This window comes from Rhopalosiphum maidis, chromosome 3, assembly GCF_003676215.2.
Source record: "Rhopalosiphum maidis isolate BTI-1 chromosome 3, ASM367621v3, whole genome shotgun sequence".
Lineage (NCBI taxonomy): Eukaryota > Metazoa > Arthropoda > Insecta > Hemiptera > Aphididae > Rhopalosiphum > Rhopalosiphum maidis.
The window spans coordinates 39,884,900-39,907,805 of NC_040879.1; the positions used below are offsets into that span (position 1 = coordinate 39,884,900).

Genomic DNA, 22,906 nt, shown 5'->3' on the forward strand with positions numbered 1-22,906 from the left:
TTTTTTTGTTTGTGTAGGTCAATGATTAAAAAAAATAAAACAGTGTTATAACAATTAGATATAACTTTAGACCTGTATTTAAATTTTCCCAAAACCTCCCAAGTAAATGTATTAACAAAATAATACACATGAATTTTACTACACGTGAAATAGAAACCTCTATTCGTAACTCGCAAAAATGTGAAAACACGAAGAAATCCGATTCAGCTACATAATATTATAATACCTGATACCTAATATAATTATATTATGTCAAGTGTATGTCAGAAATAGTATACCTACGGCACGCGGCAGCCGGATATGACGATGATGGTACCACGATGCCAATATTTGAAAATGTGTAAAAACCCATTGACGCTGATCGATCACTCAGGCGATCGGCCAGTGATTTTGGTGGGTGCATCGTTTTTCATTATTATGTCACATAATAATAATATTACCTGCCTTGCCTATACCAGTACGCAATATATTATATATTTTATACCAAAAAATGCTACTCGAAAATCTTGTTACGTCACGTTCACGCGCGAGTAGGTACAACAGGTGTGTCACCGTGGTTTTAAATCCATTTCCTATGTTATCACGGCTAGTGATTATTGTGATCGATCTACGAGAACGTTTTTTACGAAGCTATTATATTATAATCTAGATAATAATGCAACTAAAAATGTCATAAATAAACAATTTGCAACACTACATAAAAGTTTATATTTCAATATTTTCGTATGGGTAAAAATTGTATTACTTATTAGTTATTATTATATACTATATGTCGATATTAATGTATATTTTGTTAATAGCTTGAGCTGCTTTTATAATATTATCTTCAAGACTATTGCCAATAACATTTGAATTATTGTATTTTAATTACCATAAAACTACAAAATTAAATATAAAAAAATCTTAAATTGTAGAGCCGTAATACCGTATAGGAATAATATATTCCAATAAATTATGAAGTATTAAACTATTAACTATTATTAACATACTACGTAAATAATTATTTTTACTTGAGTAATAAAAAAAAAACCAAATAATATTTATTTCATCGAAAACTGGAACACATACTGACATTTATTTTTAACAATTAGAACTTGTAAGTTCTACTTAATTAGTTCTAAGACTATTGAGTTATAAATTATGAATCCACAAAATATATTAGATGATTACAAAGTTAATAAACAAAATATTTTTTAAATATATTTTAATGATTGAAAAAGAGTGAAATTTTAAAGTGAAATATTTCATACTCATAATCCTATATTATAATAATATTATTATGGATAGTCGTTGTCGTCATCGCGATGATAATAATAATAATAATACGTAAAATAATATTAAAAAAATGTTATCGGATCATCATCGTGGCGCCTTCTATTGGCCGTATACGGGTCGTCTGGTCTACTACGCACTCCACGTATTGTCCGCTAGACCACACCACACTACTGACCGACGATACGCATCTATAATATTATTACCTATTATTTCTTGACGTCAGCGGCATTATAATACGGTACTCAATGGTTGGGAGGAGGTGACATTTAAAGTATTTTTTTTTATTTTTTCATTTACTTAATAGTTTAATTATGTAGTTAAAGTATCTATTACACAAAACGTATCTATAGTAATTGTAGTTAAATACTTAAATAGGTATAATAATCATTGTAAAATAATTAAAGTTAAAACAAATATTTTTTTTCTTAACAGGTAGTATAATAGTGTATAGGTACAATGATTTAAAATTTAAATAAATAAAAAAATTTGATTTAATAACTTAGTTGATACGTACTTACATGTAATTTCCTAATTCGCTACAATTGTATGTGTATAACAATAGTACTAATAATAGTGTGCAATATGAAGGAGTAGTATAGGTTGCATTTTTAATAAAATTTTATAATTTAAAAAAAAAATTGAGTTTTATAATTACTATAGTAAATTTATGCGTCTGTAATTAAAAAAAAAATAATTTTTAAAAGAAATGTTTTCTCCAAAATATTACATAAAACTTTCATAGTTAAATGATATAATTACAAGTATTAATTTGTGAAATATTAACTAATATTTTAATGCTCTTATTTTTTAACGTTCACTGAACTACCTAATGTAGGCATCGTTCTGCTGTACAGTAGATGTATAAATTCAATATAATATTCTATAATGTATATCATGATTTTGAATTTAATGATATACCATTGTATATGAAAAAATATCCTAATCGGAGACAGTCTTAGGCCTAGAACCTAAGATATATGTATAATGTATTATCTATATTATATTGATTTCATCAATTAAACAAATATACACAATACTTGAAGTTAATAAAAAAAAAACATAAATTATATTATATTATAAATTATAATTATTAAAAATCATAGTGTATTAATTTAAAAGTTAATTAACTTACGAACAGAGTAAATAAGTTCGTAATAAGCAGAGCTCGAGACTTATAGCACTTAAAATCTTTAAAAGAAGCGCTGAATATAAGCACTTAAAAACATCATTATAAGCACTCAAATAATAGCATTTAAAAAACTTAAATTTGAGCAAAAATATTTAATCAAAAAAAAAACTTTCTTTTTACACGATAAAGTAGGTACTAGACATGATTTGTAACTGTGCTCAAAATAATATAATTAAATACTACAAAAACTATTGAAACAAAATAATTAGGAAAAGTTTCTAAATAAAAAATAAATCTTTAATATATTATAAAAAAATCAAACTTCACTTTCGAGACATTTTGCCTTATTGTTTATAGATTTTCTGAGGGATTTTCTGAAAAAACCATAAAAAGTTTAAAAACTGGTCAAAAAAGCAAAAATAATCAGAAAAATTGGAATAAGCATATTTTTAAAAAATTATTGAAAAAAACATTTATAAATTTCATAATTGAACGTGTTTTAACTATGACATACACTTTATGTCAATCCATAAAAATAAACAACTGCTTTAAGTCCTGAGCCTTGGTGATAAGTATAAATAACTAATAATAATAATAAAAATAAGAATAAACAACTTAAAATTATCCTTTAACTCAAATATATTATATTATTAGTTATTGAATTACAACAACAAACTTAATTCGTTATCCTTCGTTTAAATGTCCAATTTCGTCAACATTTGAAAAATTAAAATATCTATAGAAAAAAATGTATAAATTATGTATTTTTGAAAATTTTAATGGCAGTAAAAACAATTTATGAGGATCTTTTTTAAATTTTGATACGTTTTAAACGCCTATAAGAAAAATCATGTGTACCTATGTATTTTCAATATTTATTTATATTTATATTATTATTAAATATATTTATATTATATTTTATACTTATAAAAATCTAAATATAAATTCAAAATTACAAAAGCTTATAAATAACTTACATTTTGTCTAAATATTTAGGAAATTTAATTGGGTATAGAAAATAATAATTTAATTAACTGCAGCGGACTGTTTCAAGTTTCCATAGTTAATACTTATTGAATTACAACAAAAAACCATTAACGTTTATTTACGCGTGAATATCAAATTTTATAAAAATTTGAACTGAATAAATAAGTCACGTGACTTGTTACATTAAAACTACTAGGTGAGTTATCAAGAACAGTAGCAGAGGAAATATTAGAGATTAGACTGGTTAGAGCATTTAGGTAACTGTGTACATCACTGGCGACTGCGTGAGTATAGAAATTAGAATAGTAGTAATGGATAAGAGTTTTATTAGTGTACAGATTTTAAAATCATTGTGGAGTTTAATATTATGCCATTGATTGTTATTAATTAGTCTTAAGTTAATAAAAAGTATTGATGATTTTTTAGATTGATACTTTGGTAGCATCTAAAAGTTATAGGTCCGTATTTTTTAATTACAACAAAAAAAAAAAATCGATATGATATAAAACTGGTTTTGTGTAAAAACGCACGATTTCCCTTAATTTTAATTTTTACCTGGTCATTTTTAAAATTATTTTGAATTTTTACTCTTATCCCTCCTTAAAATACTAAATAGATGCAAGTTTCTACCAGAAACCACTACACTCAACGAAGTCAACGTTGAAAATCAAAGTATTGTTACAACTCCAAAAAGTGATGACAGACACAAAAATAAAAAATAAAACAAGATAATTGTTGATTCAAAATATGTACATTCATCGTTCTGCTCAGAATCTAAAATGTTTATAATATAAAATATATTGTCATTAATTACAATATATTAAATAATAACATTTATAAATTGAAACAGCCAAAATCTACGACAGTCGTATTAATAAGAATGAGAAGTACTATTAGGGAAAAAATTTTGTAATTTTTATCATTCCTAAAGAACTTTATCAAACGCCATATTTATAATAATAAATTTATAGTTATTTATCTTTGAATTACAACAAAAAAACTGAGTAAATATTATTAAATAGTGACCACTACGATTAAAAATTATAAAATTATAAATTTCTAGAAGAATATTGCACATATAATTACCAAGTATACCTACTGCTAAGTATATAGTACAATAAAACCTCAATAGTTCAGACGAATGCAGACTAAGTGACGTCCGGATTACTAGAGGTTTTTTCAATTACCAACTCAAATGATTTTGTTACACCATCATTTTTTAATTTAATTTAACAAATCACAAAAAAAATATGTACAGTATTTATAATTATATGCACATACCTCACATATTTTTGCATTAGCAAAAGATCGGTAATTTTTTTTTTCAGTAGTACACTCAACAAGAAAGAAGTGAACGAATTGGTGAGCAATTATTTATTATTGCTGATAAAATAATAAAATAGATTTGAGAATAAATTCCGAAAATATTACTATATGCCGTCCGAATTACCACGTTCAGCGGACTATCAAGGCCCATTATGTATACATTATACTGAAATAAATAAACGTATGTTATACCGAGAATCGTAGAGATTTCAATGTGTATAAATATTTTTAATATTATATTATATTTTTTTATAGCACACTATAATATTACAAATAATTAAAATTATTTTTTTAGCGTTGTGTGTAATGATGATGACTGAAAATATTATACAAGAGTTTATCTATTTGTATCATTTAGTATACGTCAGCATTTAAGAAATGTGTTCCTACTCAAACATATCATATTATTACAAAGCATTTTCGAATAATAAAAAAATATTTTTTAGATTATACATAACACATTGCCGTCGAAGTTCGTCAGAATACATCTGCAACTGACAAATAGGAAATAGGTACCTTATTAAATAAGGAAATTCTTATGATAATAACCGATAGGCGATAGGTATATAATAAGAGTTGCGTGTCTGCTAGTAATAGAAGACTCTTATTTTATGAGTTAAATGCTACTAAACGAATTTATGTAGTTGATTGAGTTAATGTAGGTATGTAAATTATTCATATAAGTATAGATTATTCATAAAGATATATTATTATATACTTAGTGAATTAATAGTGATGCCGACATACAGTGTTATAGTTTCTTAAAAACATAAATAATTCTACGGAGATTACCTACCTACGTACACCTATTCATATTATACAGACCTCGTCTATACCGTGATGGTTGAACCTGTAGGCTTACCGTGGGACGTAAGCGCGTACACGAGTATATTATTGCATTTATCTTGAGGAAAAATTACCGGTATCACGTCGTACTTGGCAGTTGGTTGTAACTTATTTACACACAATCCACAATTTTTACCAGAAAAGACCATACGACACGTGATAAAAATTTACTTAATCGCGCACATAATTTCTTATCTTTCTGCACATGCAATAGCTAGCCGTTAATCACTTATAATGAAAACGGAAAACAGAGTACGTTTCCTGACAACGAGAGTAATACTACGTATGAACTTGCAATGACTCTATTGTAGTGTGCGTACTATAATTAAATGTTAAACGACAAATACTTCCTAAATTTTACACAGATTGATAGGTACATTATAAAACGGCTTTCGAAATCAGCCAAGTGTTCAGATATGGCATATTATGCCATATTGAGTACCTATACTTATTATAGTGATGTTAATATATTATAATAATTTTAAATGTTAAAAATATTGTTTTTAAAATAGTGGTTTTATTTTCGCTGCAGAAATCAAATCCATGGACCAAGATGGACGAGATGTACAAAAGATATAATTGGGTTTGTAAACTATCATAGAAATCATAACAATTCAGAATATTATTACAGATTACAGCGATTCGTAATGCTGTGAAACGAAGTTATAGTTCGAGATAGAAACATTTTATATTTTGACAATATATACAGTTTATAGATATCTATATTTAACGTTTAAAATTCGATGTATGTTACTAGAAAAAAATATTTTTAAAATCGTCCAAAAAATGTTGATGATACAATTAGGTATAAATTATAATTAATTTAAGGAAATGCAACAAACTTTTCAAACTTTTAATATTTTCTTATATTGTAATAGTCATAGTGCACTAATTCATCATTGGGTCAAATTTTAAACGTAATAATATTATTATCAGTTATTATTTATTTTGTATTTTTTTTATTTTGAAAATCTACTCAAATATACAACGTACAATTTAAAAATGTCATTATCTCGGAAAATATAAATTATAAAATGTATTAAAATGCATTTAATTGAAATACGAGTAGTGTCCATTTCTAGCTATATAATATAAATATAAAATATCCTTATAAAAATAAGCTGACAAGACAGTATTCACTCTTTACACAGAATTGTTTTTCGTCATATACAATGATTTACCATTGAATTCAAATCTAACATAATATCCATTACAATGAGCTTATATTGTAATCTTACTGGTTGACGAAGTAGATATATAATATAGTCGACATCTTCAATATAGGGGAGCGTCTTTGCCGGTTTTTTTATATGTGTAGGCGTTCTGTAAACTAATAATACGAATCATAATAATATGTGTATTGTATAAGCAATTTCTAAATAAAATAAATGTTTCTGGTATACATATTACATATAGTTGATATTGTAATATTTTTAAAACAAATTTAATTAGTTATTATGATTAAATATTGTGTTGTAAAATATAACCTATTACAGTATTACTCAATTTGAATTCTGAGGAGGAAGATGCTAGTGTTTGAATTAAAAATGTACTAACGTAAATGTTATTAAATTAGTGTATAGGTACATCTATATTAAATAAATGATATTGGATATATTTATTTAGCGATAAGAATAGTACTAATATGAACACACGTGCGAACTCCACTTTCGTTTGTGTCAATTAAATAAAATTAAAAAAAAAGTTTAAATAAAATGATTAGAATAGTATTGAGATAACAATCCCGCGAGCCACTTTAAACCCCGCCAAATACACCTAGTAATATATAGATGTGTAATTCTACATATTAAAGTTGGAACGCAATTAAAAAACATTAAATAGGTAATGACAATATCAAATATCGCCAATAACAAGTACGAATAATTATCATCGAAAAAAGTCATTGAAATCGTTGAATCCTAGTTATATCTTATATAACATTATATCAGTTTATAGGAAAAATGGGCGTCGGGGGTAATTTAACAGATACAATTATCAATATTGCTACTATTGGAAAAAAAACATATATACTAAATATACTACTTTAAACCCTAACGAAGGTATATTAAGTTATTTTTTACGATTAGTATGTTACATATACACATTTTAATCATACCATTGAATTACAATTGTCAATCTTGAGCCTATACAATAAGCGTAAGCCTATGCCTTTTTTAAAATAAGTAATTAATAATTATCTATTGATAAATTAAAATGAATTCTTTAAACGTTGCTAACAATGTGCGCTTATATTTTAAAGTATTGTAACTGCTTCCAGATGAGTATTGAGTAAAAGTATGAACAAACAAGTTCTTTCTAATATTTGTGCACAAGCCAAGACCGCCCACCAGGCGCATACTTTGAGTAACTGAACTTACGCCACACCTCATGCACGGTTAGTGATTTCGACGTGTTTCGTAGAGCAAATAGGCCTATATATAATAATATATTAACCTTTGCGACGTACATACACAAGTAACAGGACGCAATAAATTTATTCAATTTATCCTACATGGCTTTTTAACAAAATGTAGTTCAAACTTTCAAAGTAATCACTACACTGCATCTTCTTACCTAACATATAATATTGTTCCATTAGTATACTTAGTATATATGCATACCATATGTGTGCTGAATTCAGCACTACTAATGTAAATAACTAATTATGAGGTACACTTTGTCTTTGTGATACACTTATGTATTGACTTTGCTTTTCGTCTATCCAGTTAAATAATAATATTGATGATAATAATAATATAATATAGGTAAGTATATCTATAAGGTAAAACGTATTTTTAGATTAATTTTTATGCATTACCAAATTGTTCAATATAAAATTATTTTTCTCGAAGAAATTTAAAATGTTTTATTTATAATTTCTATAAATAATTGTATCACAGCACAGAAATGTTTATCTTTACCCATAAGTCATCCCGGATTTAATGGCTTAGCGCCGGATCGTCTCTGTCATCATTTACTATATGGTGGAATCCGACAGACGAACGACCCACACACATCGTCATTAATTGTCAACGGACATTATCAGACCACAAGCAACGCTACAGTGGCTCAACTTAAATCTATCCCAGTTTCTGATACTAAATTATTAACTAGCCTTCCCGCTAGCAACAATTATTTTTTAAATTATCCATTAGTTATAATATATAATATACATCATAGTTAACTTTGTTTTTAATACAGATGAATGTATTTCATATGACTACTGAAATATTAAAATATCAAATTTCTATATTATGATATTGATATAAATATTATCAACTCACAAGTCACAATAAATTAGTGAAGTATGATTTAGTGATCTTAAAATAAAAAACGTTAATATATAATATAATATAATTGTTGTAGTTAATACTCAACATACATAATAAATATTAGTGGCTCGCAATAGCTGATACATGCAGGTCTTCATAAAAGTAATTAAGGATTGATTCTAAAATTAAGCATTTTTATGATAAAATATATCTAAACGTGATTTATTTTTAAATCGTGTAAAAATTATCATAACACACTTGTCTTTGTCTGAAACTACTCTTATAATATAAACACAATAACTCATAATCATTTCACGACCATATTATAGTAATTATTTATACATGAATTTTTACTTTATCCACCTTATTCTTAAGAGGGTGTCAGTGCATTCTGTGTTTTAGTAAAAAAATTGAAATATCGTAGAACAATCAATGTACAATGAATAATAATATTAATATAATATTGTTCAGTGTTTATGCATATATTAAGAGAACCCACACCCGCAAATGTTGACTACGTCTTACTAATGTACAACATATCGAATTTGCGTTTAGCCGAGTCCATTTTATAATATTAACTTTAATATTAGACTTATTAAAGTAAATTTACTTATTATCGAACTTAAATATATGAATATTATCTAGGGCATCTCATAGGCTTTTATTGATATTTTCATTTTAAAGTGAGTTATCACAACTTTAAAATACTCATGATATCATAATACAGGTTACAACTGTTACGAATATCTGTATAGATTTAACAATAGCAATAATAATATACAACTATAGAATAAAAAATAAAATGATTTATCAAAATGTTTTATCAAAATGTTTAAGTTTAAGGAAAAACATTGAAATAAAAACATTGCTATAATGTTAAAAGTAAAAATTACAAACAAAAATAGAATACGTTTATCTAATAAAAATACGCCTAATGTATTATTAATATATATATATATAAACTATACACATTGATTATTAAAATAAAACAGCAATACGTTTGTCATCATTATATCGTTTATATTTCATACATAAACCATTCTCTCGTACATAAAAAGTTATTTTTGTGTAACTTTAGAATAACAATAAAATAATATTTGTTCAATAATTTGCATTATCCGGTTAATGTGTGATTAAAAATGAAAACTGTCGGGTGACAGTATTAATATAAAAAAGATAATATGATAAAAAATTGACCATTAGTAATGGCAGCGTCTTGGAAGTAGCCCGACAAGCTTTTCAAAGAAATAAATTAAACAGCGAAGCTGTGTAAACAGGCACCAGTGGTCGGCATCTACGTCCTTGGGAAACTATGAATTTGACAGCCAGTACGTGTCATTATCAGCGGCCCAGATTTATTTCGCGAGGGAAACAGTCGTGGTAAGCACGTGGTAATTCCGTAGGGACTGTGTGTATCTAGACGTCCTGGACATGTTTAAGGCAGTTAAGTATGCTGCAACTACAGTGCAAGTCGACGGATCAGTCGTAAAACTTTACAAGTGTTCGTCAATCCAGCTTTTGTGCAACGTGAACCACGAATAACCCAGAAGTTGAGACCGAACTCAATAGATAACGTTAAGCCCTTGAGTCGTCGGACAAGAAAAAAGGCGGACATTGGACGAGAAGCACGTGTCTATCAGAATTGAAACTATTATCGCCATAATTTGGAAAAAAAGAAATTATGGCGTAAGTTCACTGCAACAATATAGCCACGGCTAAAAGCACACACAAGCCAATAAATGAATCAACCGTACATGAGATGTTGGGTATTTTTTTAAGTTTCAAAAATAAGTTTAGAATACCTATTATCCCTGTTCCATTCGTGCACCCGTTAGTTAGAGTACATAGTTATATTTTTGATATTGTCTGAAAGATACTAAAAATTATTCCATTTGTTCTTGTTAAATATTCAATTCAATTTAATAATTCGTTGACTTAAACATTTTATTAATATAAATATTTTTTGAAAATAAAAGCATAATAGTATTTGACGCGTAGTTCTGTCAATGATTAACATTTTGATTTTTAATAGGTTTGGTCCCTTTGTTTAATATTATTAAGTCAAGACTGACTTACTACTACTCCTTCAAATTTACAATTGTTTTGTTCATGATAAATAGTTATAGGTCAAATATAAATTGGTAATTTCTATTTTACCATTAGTATTCATAATGTAAAACAAAAAACTAGAAACATATTTAACTAGAGTCGTATATCTTATTACCATAAAGATTTTAATACTAGAGATGAATAACAACAAATAAACAAATAACTGTGAACGGTTATATTTAAAAAAAAAATCATACAGACCAGTATTGAAAAGTATCGAAAATCAAAATACGAATATTTAATTTAGATATTTTATACTTAAGACTTAGCTAGTATCAAAAAATTAGTTATATTATGTAATTGAATATGTACATGGTTATTATAAATCGTAACAATCATTACATTGTAAAATAATTTTAGATAAGTATAGGTATTAGAATTAATGATTTTGAAACAAATTGTATACCTATTATCAAATATTTTATTCATTTACAATTTTGTTTTTTAGTATTTTCTTCTTTAAATGCACAACTACTAAGTATTAAAATTATACAAAACGTTACGTCTACTATACTACAATAGCAGGTATAGGTTATTAGAGGTAGACGATTTACTTACTCAATATTTTATTGAATAAAAAATAAGTTGTTTGAGATGGGTCTACCATTATTTATTAGTATCATTCGTTTATATTTAAACCCAAAAATTATATTATAAATTATAATTACCTACTTTAATAGTTTAACATCATAATATATTATACATGTTATATCACAATATTAAACCACATTTAGTTTTTTGTCACCTGCAGCTTATGTTCATAATAAATAATAATTAAGACTTCTATAAAATAAATAATAAATACCTCGCAGATACGTATTATACGTAATATACCTTTACCTGTTATACAAAATTTGTAATAATTAGTGTTATATTCACATGAAAAAAAAATATAGCTGTATTTGATTCATTTGGATAGGTATATCGAAAACGAATCTTTGCAAAAAAAATAATATATTTTACATTAAATATTAATATATTATTATGATGATGATATGACGTACATTATTCGAGGTATTACTACGTCGTGTGCGTCGTCATCTCTGCATCACGAAAGATTATCAAGAGTAGTAGGTACAATAATATATAACATCATAGGCGGCGACCGGTTGACGAATTATTTACGTTACGAGGACGCTATATTTATCACCATCGTCATCGTCATTATTATTATTATTTATTATTGAAATGAGCCGTCTGACGGTCGACGTCTCGCGTCTGCTGCAACACAGTGCACACATCAATAAACCGGTTTTGGCGGCGGCGGGCCACTTCGCATCACCAGAAACAGCCGTCGCCGCTGCCGCCGCCGCCACGCTTCCGACCCAACGGAAAACAGTACGAACGGTTTTAGTGGCGAGCTAGTGGCACGGCGGCGGTTCCCTCGTAATTTTATCTGCGGCGGTTTTCCCCCACCCACCAGACGCCGTGCAAGCCACCACCGTGGCCGACCGCACACACACGCACAGGCACACACGCGTCGTCTGCACAGTGCACACCGGACGGGTCTTTGTTTACTACGGCCGTTCGTACGTTGACGATAGCCGCCGCCGCCGCTGTCACGCCGTTCGACCGTTTGCCCCGTTCGCTTTTTTTTCCGACCGTTTTACTCCCGTCGATTGCCGCTCATCACTTCGACGGTCGTCCGCACACGGTAATATCGTAATAATATGTTCGCGTAGCCGGTTAACGATATCGTTCTGCGCAGGCCGAGTCTGTTGGTCCGAAAGCCGTCGATCCATTATCATTTATCGCGTCGTTATCGTTATCGGGCGCACGATAGACGGTACGCGCGATATTAATAACTAATTGTTTGGCACCCGTTCTTCCTGCGTCCGTCCAGTCCGATATTCAAGTCGCTCGTCCGAGCTGGTGGCCCCCCCAACGACGTGAAAACGCCACCACCACTGCTACGACCACTGGTCTCAGGTACGCGGTGCACCCGTACCCACCTCAGATGTCGACGATGGTGGCGCATCGATGGTCCGCGAATCGATGGGCCATTCGACGAGGCGATGTCGTCGGTCAGTCCGATTAGAATAACGTATCGCTCGTCGTTACCGTGCTCCAGACGCTGGTGATGCGACTGCGACACCATGAAAGTCACCGTCTGCTTCGGTTCAACTAGGGTGATCGTCCCCTGTGGGCGAGGAGAAATATTGGTCAGAGATCTAATTCAACAGGCCATCACTCGATACAAGAAAGCCACTGGAAAGGTGAGTCGCACAGCACCTAACTGTATTAGCGTAGTCACAACAGAGCAGTCGCTTCTACGTTTATCATGTTGAAAACCGTTAGGTCAGGACCATCAATGTGGACGTTTGTATTCTTACTCTTGAGTCCAGTAGGTGACCGCTAAAATCTATGAATCTTTTTCAACGTTTACAATGTTACGTCAGCAAACAAAGTTTGAGTTACCAATATACAGTCGTACCTATAATAACTGCCCTATAGTAATTAGAGTGATCGGTATTGGATCTAGAGAAAACCGTCAATCTAAGATTTCTTTCTTTGGAATATGACAAAGAATATTATACATTAAAGGTTGGGAAATTATGTCATCTATCCATTTATTCAAAAGGTCAAATTAATTTTACAACTGTTAATTGATAACACTACCTGCAGTATTATATTATTCAACCCGATATCTGTAAATTATTAATGAAGTAATTTATTGAATGGATTTAATAGTATGTGCCTACCTAGGTATAGCTTGTGTGCATTCATCTTAAACATTATAAAATGCTAAATACATAAGAATATTATAGTGTTTTTAGTACGGTTGTTATAGGCAATGTCTTGGGTATGTACTATTTATAATTTAGGTTAATGCCAATACAGTAAGTATAGGTAATATTTTCTTGGTTTTCTGAAATGGTTAGATTTACCCAGCGTTTCTTCTTTGATCATATTTGCTTTTATATTTTGTATAATATGAATGATTAATGATAAACCTAAAATAATGGAAAGTATTAAGTGTTTGTCAAGCAAGTAGGTATGTTATCTACTTATTAAAATATCTCTAGTAACAAAGTTGGTATATTTACATATATTTATGAGTAAATATTATTTTGTTATAAATTTTAGTAGGTAGTTGTACATTGTTAAATCAGTATAGTTCCATGGATTAATGAACATTATGTGTCACTATTCTTGGTTAGAGAGAATTTATATTTGAACATTTACACCTTTCCTTAAACCTACCTTGGACTTATAACTCTATAAAACTCTAATTTAAAATAAGTTAATATTTTTAAAAATCCTGTACCTACTACAATTTGTGTTTACATTTTGATTTAACTAGTTTATCATTCTCTTTCACTTCAAGTCTTTAAGTCATAAATTATACTGCTGAATTTCTTTTTCCTTATTTTTTAAGCTATGATTCTGGTTATAGTCATTGACCATTATAGTTAGCACCAAAGTTGGCACTATATATAAAGAATTAAGAACTATCAACATAGACAAAAAATTATCTACAACACTTAAGTACCTATTGTAAGTTCTCATGTTATTTATGTAATAACTTGCCCTTAATGTGCTAAGTGTATTCAATTTAAAACATTTATGGCTTAAAGCATAAAAGTTATGTATAAAATTGATTAATTTAATGGAACAATATTCTAGATCCAATTATGAACTACTACAATGATATAGTTTGAGAGATCATTAGTTCACTTTTGATTCAATAAATGTGTAGGCACCTAGTATTTGTTTATGCAACCTGACATTAAATTATTAACTGAATACTTATCCAACAGAATTTTTAAATCATTGCATTTAAATAATAAATAATAGCCTTCAGTGAGTATTGTGTAATAATTTAAATTATTACTAGAAATCAGAGTTACTACATACCAGATTCTATACAATATAGTATGTATATTTGCATTTATTTAAAATCAAGTTTAAAATTCAATAAAAATTTGAAAAGTTACTGAATACCAAGTATTATTAGAATTCTAATTCTGTTTTGTATTAGATATTATTATTATTGTTGTTATTATTTATTTATCAATTTTGTTTTTGGATATGCACTACATATTTCACCTAGGGTATATTATGATTGATACTGATAAAAATGTAATACCTATTGCATTTAACTAAGTATTTAATCATTTGTGAAGTGGGTCTACCTAAGTCCTGATTACTATTGAATCTAAAATTTAAACAATGATTGCAAGTCAGATAAACTCAAACAAAATTGTGATAAATAATCCACTAGTTTTAATTTATGATGGATATTCTAGGAATGTATAAAAATAGCCAGTACTTACAAAAACATCTGTTTTTATAAACCATAAATGGTAGTCTACAAGCTGAGTAAGATGGTCATAAAAGATTTTGCTATAGGAAAATATCAAGTGCATTATATCAAGGATTTTGACATGGGTATTATAGCTATAATTGAAATATTACTCATCTAAAATATTATGTTTGTTAGTATCTATTTATTGTTTTACCCTTGTTGTTTACCTATTTATTATAATAAAAGTATACATTTAATACTATGTTTATAATCAAGGAAATAAATATAGGTATTTTGAGAAAATGGTGATATTATGCAAACCCAAAATGTAAGCCTAAATACCTATTAAATATATATATATATTAAGTTAGATATTATTAACCTCAGACCTTTGGATTTTTTTTTTTTTTTGACAAATATGTTGGAATAGCCAACAAATTAAACAACTTACCAACCCTCTAATAAATTTGTATTTTTGTTCGTGGTTATAATTACAATTGATGGTTTTCAAAAATCTTGCAATTTTGTTTAAAATATAATAATAAATAGATACTTAGCTTATTTTCTCAAATACCTACTTTGCTATATGTTAGTAAACATTGCCTAAATAGTGAAATGTTATGCATATAAAAATATTATTACTCCCCCATGTAACTATATTTTTTTATCATTAAGTAATTTAGGTAATCATAAGCTTAACTATTATAATACTAATTAAAAGTAATTCTGATAGGCAGGTGTTATTGGTTAGGTTAGACTAAATATGTTGATATTTTTTCCAAATATATTATATTGGTATTATATTTAGTACATGTTTATTTAAGCAAAAAATAGGATTTTTTTTTATTATAGTATATTGATAATATATTGTAGTAGGTATATACTATATACTTTAGTCTATACCTACGTATTTACTGATAATATACAAACAACTAGCTTATCTATGAATACATGTATATTATTATCCCAATTTACTTCATATGTTTTACTTATACAACTGTACACTCAGTAGTACATATTATTTCTTACATTAAAAATCTTTGTCCAGATATTAAACATTTTTAGAGGATATTCTTTTTGTTTTACTTCAATAAATACTAGTAAGTATTGTATATTTATATTTTTAAGTACTGGTGCTACTAGTATATATTTGGAAGTAATGATAAATTATTTATTTTGAAAATTAAGAGCTTAGATTTTTTAAATAGTGTCGTTAACTGAATGTTATAGTCTCTAATATTTAGAGTCAAGTACCTAATAAGTTGAGCTATATAATATTTATATACACATATACACATATATAATATATATATATTATTAACTATAATGAATATAAAATACAGATAAAGTAACTAACATGTGATCAGAGGCGTAAATAAAACCAACAAATGTATGTTTAATATAATCAAACAAAATAATAGTGATTCTAAAAAAAATTCAAGGATAATAAATATAATGTAAAATATTTACATATATACTAAAATTTCAGGGTGTTACTATAATTTGAATTTATTTTTTTTTAAGTTAAAAAGTAAAACGATTAGAAATTTTCAAATTGTAAATGCTTGTAAAAAAAATTATAATTAGATTAAACTCAGTAAGTTTTTATTAAAAAGAAAATTATAAATTGTATAGGTACTTACAAAACTAAAAAATTAAGTTTTTAAAATTATCAATTTATTAGTTGCTAGAAAAAATATGTGATAAGACGTTATAGTAATATTGATAGTATTACTAAATTTATTTTCCAAATCTTTTCGAAAATTCCACAAAATCTATATTCAATATAGATATTATTATCAGTGTTCTGTTTACTGTCAAAGGGACATTAACCTTCAACCTGTCACGCTGTACTGTAGGTCTTCACTCTTCAGTCTATATATGTTCCCTTTGTAGATTCATAATATTTTCTTCAACTAAATTTTTAATTTAATAAACTTTTGTTCATTGAAATATATTATAACTAAATCAATATTTAACAATATTTAGATAGTTAATACTTTAATAGCATATTAATATTCAAATATATATTATTTTCATTTACCAATCCTTAATTACATTTTACGTAGTATAGTAAGTATTTTCCCAAAATAAACGGCTGTTATATTTCCTTACACAAATATTCCCCGAGTGTGGACTTGTATATTTTACATTATGAAAGTCGGCAAGGTCGTTATTGGTTGTGTTGATGATCGTTCTTGTTCTGCAAAACTGGCCATGCACGTACAGTACATAATACATATAATATATTATTGAATGTATACATATACACGCCTACATATATATGCAATATGCATGTATCGTCTAGTACAAGGTCTCTTAGAATTCGCTAATTCAGTAAACGTCTAATAAGCTTAGTGTGTACATATATACCCTACATCTCCACGTGTAACATTAGCAGTTAGCACACGATATTATGAACTGTCATATTTTTTACTGATTCTAACATTTTGTTTTGTTCTAAAAGAATTGTAATCTTAAGTATTTTATTCTATTATTAATTAGATGACTATTGAGAATATATATTATAAATCATTATTAACCGTTTTGTTATACTATTACGTATTGTGTTAACATTCTTTTTTGTTCCGATTACGTCAACCACTTGATTATCACTGAAAATAAATTGATGTTATAATTAGTCATATATACGAATCTAAACAAAGTTTGATGGTTAAATATGAATTTTCAAAAAAATTTATGACAATACTATAATTTATTATTATTGTTTTATGATGACCGATGTAATATTTTAAGTTAAAATTAATACATTTCATGATAAGACAACAGTCGACGAAAGTCCTCTTTACGTACGTACGATAAAGTCTATAATATTGTATTTACAATATTGTATAATATTAAATATATGTATATAACTTTGTGTATTACTATCAGTAAACAACATTAAGTTTTGATAACATATTAAAATGTATAGATAATTAGTTATACCTCAAGTTAAGACATAATAAGACAATACTGAAACTTGAAAGAAAATGTGTATTATACTTGTATATCTACAATCTAATATTCAGTAAAATAAGTAAGATATTAATTAATTGATTACCTACGTGCTATGTGATATGATTAATAATATTTATATTAGTTATCAATTTATCATTGAAATCATTATTTAACAACAAGTATTACAATTTTAAATAACATTCAATATTTACCTATTTTATCATACCTAAATAGTATTGATCTTAATTGCTAACTTCTACTACTTTATGTATATGGCCATTATTTACATTTTTAATTTAGATATTTTTATAATTTTATAGGTAATACCTAATGATAATTTTTTTAGTTTTTATAAATTTCGATTAAAAATTATTTTCTTGATAGAAATACTTGAAAATTTAATACATAATTCATAAGTTATTAATTTCTCAATTAAAAAATATCGAAAATCTAATCACAAGCGTTTAAAGTCAGAATTTTGACAGTATTCTTTTTGGCGATTCACTGGGAATCATATATTTTGTATATTTCTTTTTTATATTTATATAAATAAGATATTTTTAGCTCAGAGATAATAATAATTTTAATATATTTTTTGCTTTATTAGATGCGATGACTAAATTATATGTTTTTAATTAATAATGATATAAATTTTTTTATGTAAAAGTTTGCATATTGTTATCATTATTAACTTAGTAAGTACTAGTGTTAAATGTTAATACACTGTTTAAAGGAATAATTATTTAACTTTTACGTTTTATAATCAAATCTATTATTAATACATAATCATATAATACATATAATTTTATATTATATTATTCCGACGTACCTATCTTTGTACTACGATATAGAATTGCATTTCGAAACCTTACTAGTTAGTAGTTAGTATAGTAACAAGCATACCTATTACCTATACTGCTTAAATTTAAATCAATATTCAAGACTTAAAATTTTTATTATTGTTAAATATTAACTAAAAATTATTATATAAACACGCAATTTGAATAAAATGCTAAGGTGATGCGATACTGACTGTTTTTAAGGAGTTCAATATAGGCAATTTTCAAAGCAAATGTACGGGTCGTCTAAATGTGTGTATTGATCATTTATAGTTATGTGACAGTCTGTAGAAGAAAATAGCTGAACGCTCCCGCACGTGCACGCACATTTTAATAACGTTTTCATGAATATTAATTTTTTTTCTTTCTAAAAACTATCAATATTTTACCAATTGTAACTATTAACCTATTTATCCGATAAAATTGCTGTTTGAATTTATCATAAAATTTTCTTTGAAACGATTTAAATCGTTAAATTTAAATTCTGAATTTTGAGAGGTCAAGTGTAAACATTTTTTTTCTTAATAATTGGGGAATGAAAACAAAAATTCTTGGTACTTTCTTTCATAATTAGAAAAAACGAAAAAAATTGTAAGGAGAAACGGAATGTATTTTTTATAAATTTTCTATACATTTTTATTAAAAATTATTCATAAAAATCTTGAGAATTTAATGCAATATCTCACATCAATTTTTCATGCATCTGTACCTATATAAAAATTATAAAAATACATTGGTAAATTGTTTTTTATATGTTTTTTGAAGTTTAAATTTGTACAAAATCACTATCATTTATAAATTACTAGTATTTAATAGTAAAAAACTATAATTATAAGTATAATTCAATATAAGTATCAATTTTTGATTCAGAAATAGGATATTCAATACAATTAACATGGAATAGATCTATTTTGATTCTTTTTTAATTTAAGATAATTTAAAGAACTTAGCTTGTTATAAAATAAACGATGTGTAGTCTGATCAAATTTGAGAAAAATTATTATAAATTTAACTATTCAATTAGCGTTATTAATACATTCTATCTTTATTCTCAAACTAGTGTATAGTTGCATAATATTTTTGTAGTAGATATTATTAAATTAAAATAGATGTTATGTCTACTATGAATACACCAAGTCATGTCATGTTGCATAGTCCAATGTTAAAAGGAACTGTAGCCTAAATATATATGTGTATGGTTAAATATTATCTATAGGCCTATAAAGTTGACAAAAACAATTAAAATCAATCCCAAAATTTCAAATAGTATTAATAATTAAAGAAATATACAATTTTAAAATTACAAAAAATTGTTGAAGTAAATGGGGTTTGCATACATATAGAACAATTTATTAAAATAATAATATATTAGTTAAATACTAAAACGTTATACATGATTCATAAATATAAAAATATTTAGTTTATAAGGATGCTGAAAATGTATTCGTTGATTTTGTCTTACCACACGTTTGTTTTGACTGAAATTCAAAAATATGTATACCTACCTATTAATATTTAATTTTGAAAAAACAATAAATATTGTGATTATCTTCTTCGATATTTACACTAATTTTAAAGATTTAGTAATTTTCAAAGAAAAGTTATATTTGTTATAATGAATTGGAAAAAGGTTCAATACTTTTTTGGAATTTTAATGTATTATACTATTTAAATTTTTTTATGTAATATCCGGTTATCCTTGTTTCATAGTTTTATAATATAGTCGATCATAATTATTTCAAGACACGTACGCTCAGATTAATAATTAAGTATGTAATATACAATAGGTAGTTTTATACATTTTTAAAAATGTTAACATAAGTTCATTTGATCATTGCTCTATTTTAATTGTCTTGAATTACTCGTACTATAATATAATGTTATACATTTTGAGTTACTTATACCAGTACACCATTAATAACTTTTCTTGAATATCAAAATGATAAAATAACCATTTTATTTTCATTATATTTAATTATTTTGATGATTTAATTTTTCAAATATAATCGACTCTTCGTAACTTGAAGTTGAACAGGAAAAAAAATAAGTTTGAATTATTTAGAATTTTGGGTTATACCTAATGAACATGTTATGACTTATGACACTTTGAAGTGGATTTTGTTTTCGGCATATCGTTAATTTCAAGTTCTTTGTTCAAGAGTTGATACCTAACGTAAAATATATATGTAAAGGCTGATGATGTCTGATTATTAAGTTATAATACACATATAGTAGAATCCAAGAAGTTTATTTAACGCATATAAATATATAATTATATTATGAATACTTAATGTTTTATTACTATATTCATATATCTATGTAATATTTATATATTATAGCTAAATAGTATTTAATGTGATGATACCCAAATAGGTAATTAAAATATTTTCAAGAAACTCTTTTATCTCTGTCTTACACACACGTTACATAGCAATTATACGTACCGAATTTGTAAAACAATATTTACTCATAGTTTATATTATAGAGAAGAATATGAATTGCGTCGAGTAAAGAGTTTTATGTATATTGTTAAGAGGACGTCTCACCCGCATGTGTTGTCTCCGTCTTACACACGTATGACATAGTAAATTCTCGTTCATCAGTTTAAATAGTGTGCTTTTAGTTTTAATATTAGAGTGAACTGTTTATTAGGTAAGAACATTATCTGTGTTCTCTCGTTGGCTTTTTACGATATTTTAATTTTTAGATGAGTTATGAGTATGAAATTATTAAATATTTGAAAATAATCATAGTTCACTTAAAAATTAAAATATCGTAAAAAGCCAACGAGAGAACACAGATCATGTTCTTACCTAAAAGTTTGATAATAGGTCAATTAAAACATATTATTTGTGATGCTCATAAAAAAAACTGTAGAAAATGTTTCAATAATTTATTATTATATTTATTGTTCTCGTTACACATACACGTTTACTGTCAATGGATATTTCACTTATGCATGTAAATTAAAAACTTTTACCTTTACTAATAGTTAAACGAACACAACATTCATATCATCGAACAGCTGTAGGTAATATACACTAATACACGATGTCTGTGCCTGTTGTAGGTACCACTCAGCAGTCGGCACTCGTTATTAGTGTTGTTCGGTGCGTGACACGTTGCAGACGTGGTTATTCGTCGTTAAAATGCATTAATGTTCTAGTTTGTTTGTATTATTTTATCAGTGTTTTTATCTTTTACTTAAAGTATTACATATTATTTCAAAATAGTTTCTAATGCAACTATGCGGTTATCTGTATCTCAATTTTATGTATAAATCTGGGTCAAATATTACGAATTGTGATTTTAATATAATTGTAAAATCACATTAAATTTGTTATATTTATATTGATGTTCGCAATCTATACCAATACATTTAGGTTATAGCTGGTAATTATATACATAAAAGTACTTTTATTTTAGTTATTTTATATTTTAAAATAAAATAAAAACATTGTCAACATAATATAACGCTGCAGTTGCTGTTTAAAACATATTATTTTATTGAGCTGTACACAGATTGACATGACGACTATATGAGTGAAACTCAATAAAATTAAACATTATTTAAATTATTAAACTGTAATCATAGATTTATCACCATTTACTTTACCTGACATTATATAATTATTTTTCGTCATTAAAACAGTATGAAATTATTTACAAAATCTATATAGTTTTATTAAGCATGTACTTATTTTTAACTTTTTACACTACTTCCAATTTCTTAATAATAATACATAAATTTAGCAATGCTATGAAATTTAAATTTATACCCCTCACACATACATACTTTTACATCTTACCACATTTTTCGTGTATCTTTTCTGATTAGAATATTGTTATAGATTTTGATTAGTTATCTCAATGTTATAAGAAAATATATACGTAATGCTACGTATACATAATA

General features: G+C 26.6%; 1 protein-coding gene across 5 annotated transcripts in view; it reads left to right on the top strand.

The window, feature by feature from the left end:
* Positions 1 to 12,428: 12,428 nt before the first annotated feature.
* Positions 12,429 to 22,906, top strand: part of LOC113553198 (partitioning defective 3 homolog) — a 28,654-nt gene continuing 18,176 nt past the window's right edge. For 2 of the 5 annotated variants that reach the window (XM_026956395.1, XM_026956396.1), the window contains exon 1: positions 22,099 to 22,386. Coding sequence is in view for 1 of the 5 variants with exons in the window: in XM_026956398.1 (XP_026812199.1) it covers positions 13,041 to 13,160 (120 nt within the window). In the remaining 4 variants the exon portion in view is untranslated. Of the gene's footprint in view, positions 13,161 to 22,098; positions 22,387 to 22,906 lie in introns of those variants that run through there. The other 3 variants (XM_026956394.1, XM_026956397.1, XM_026956398.1) reach the window with 2 other exon arrangements.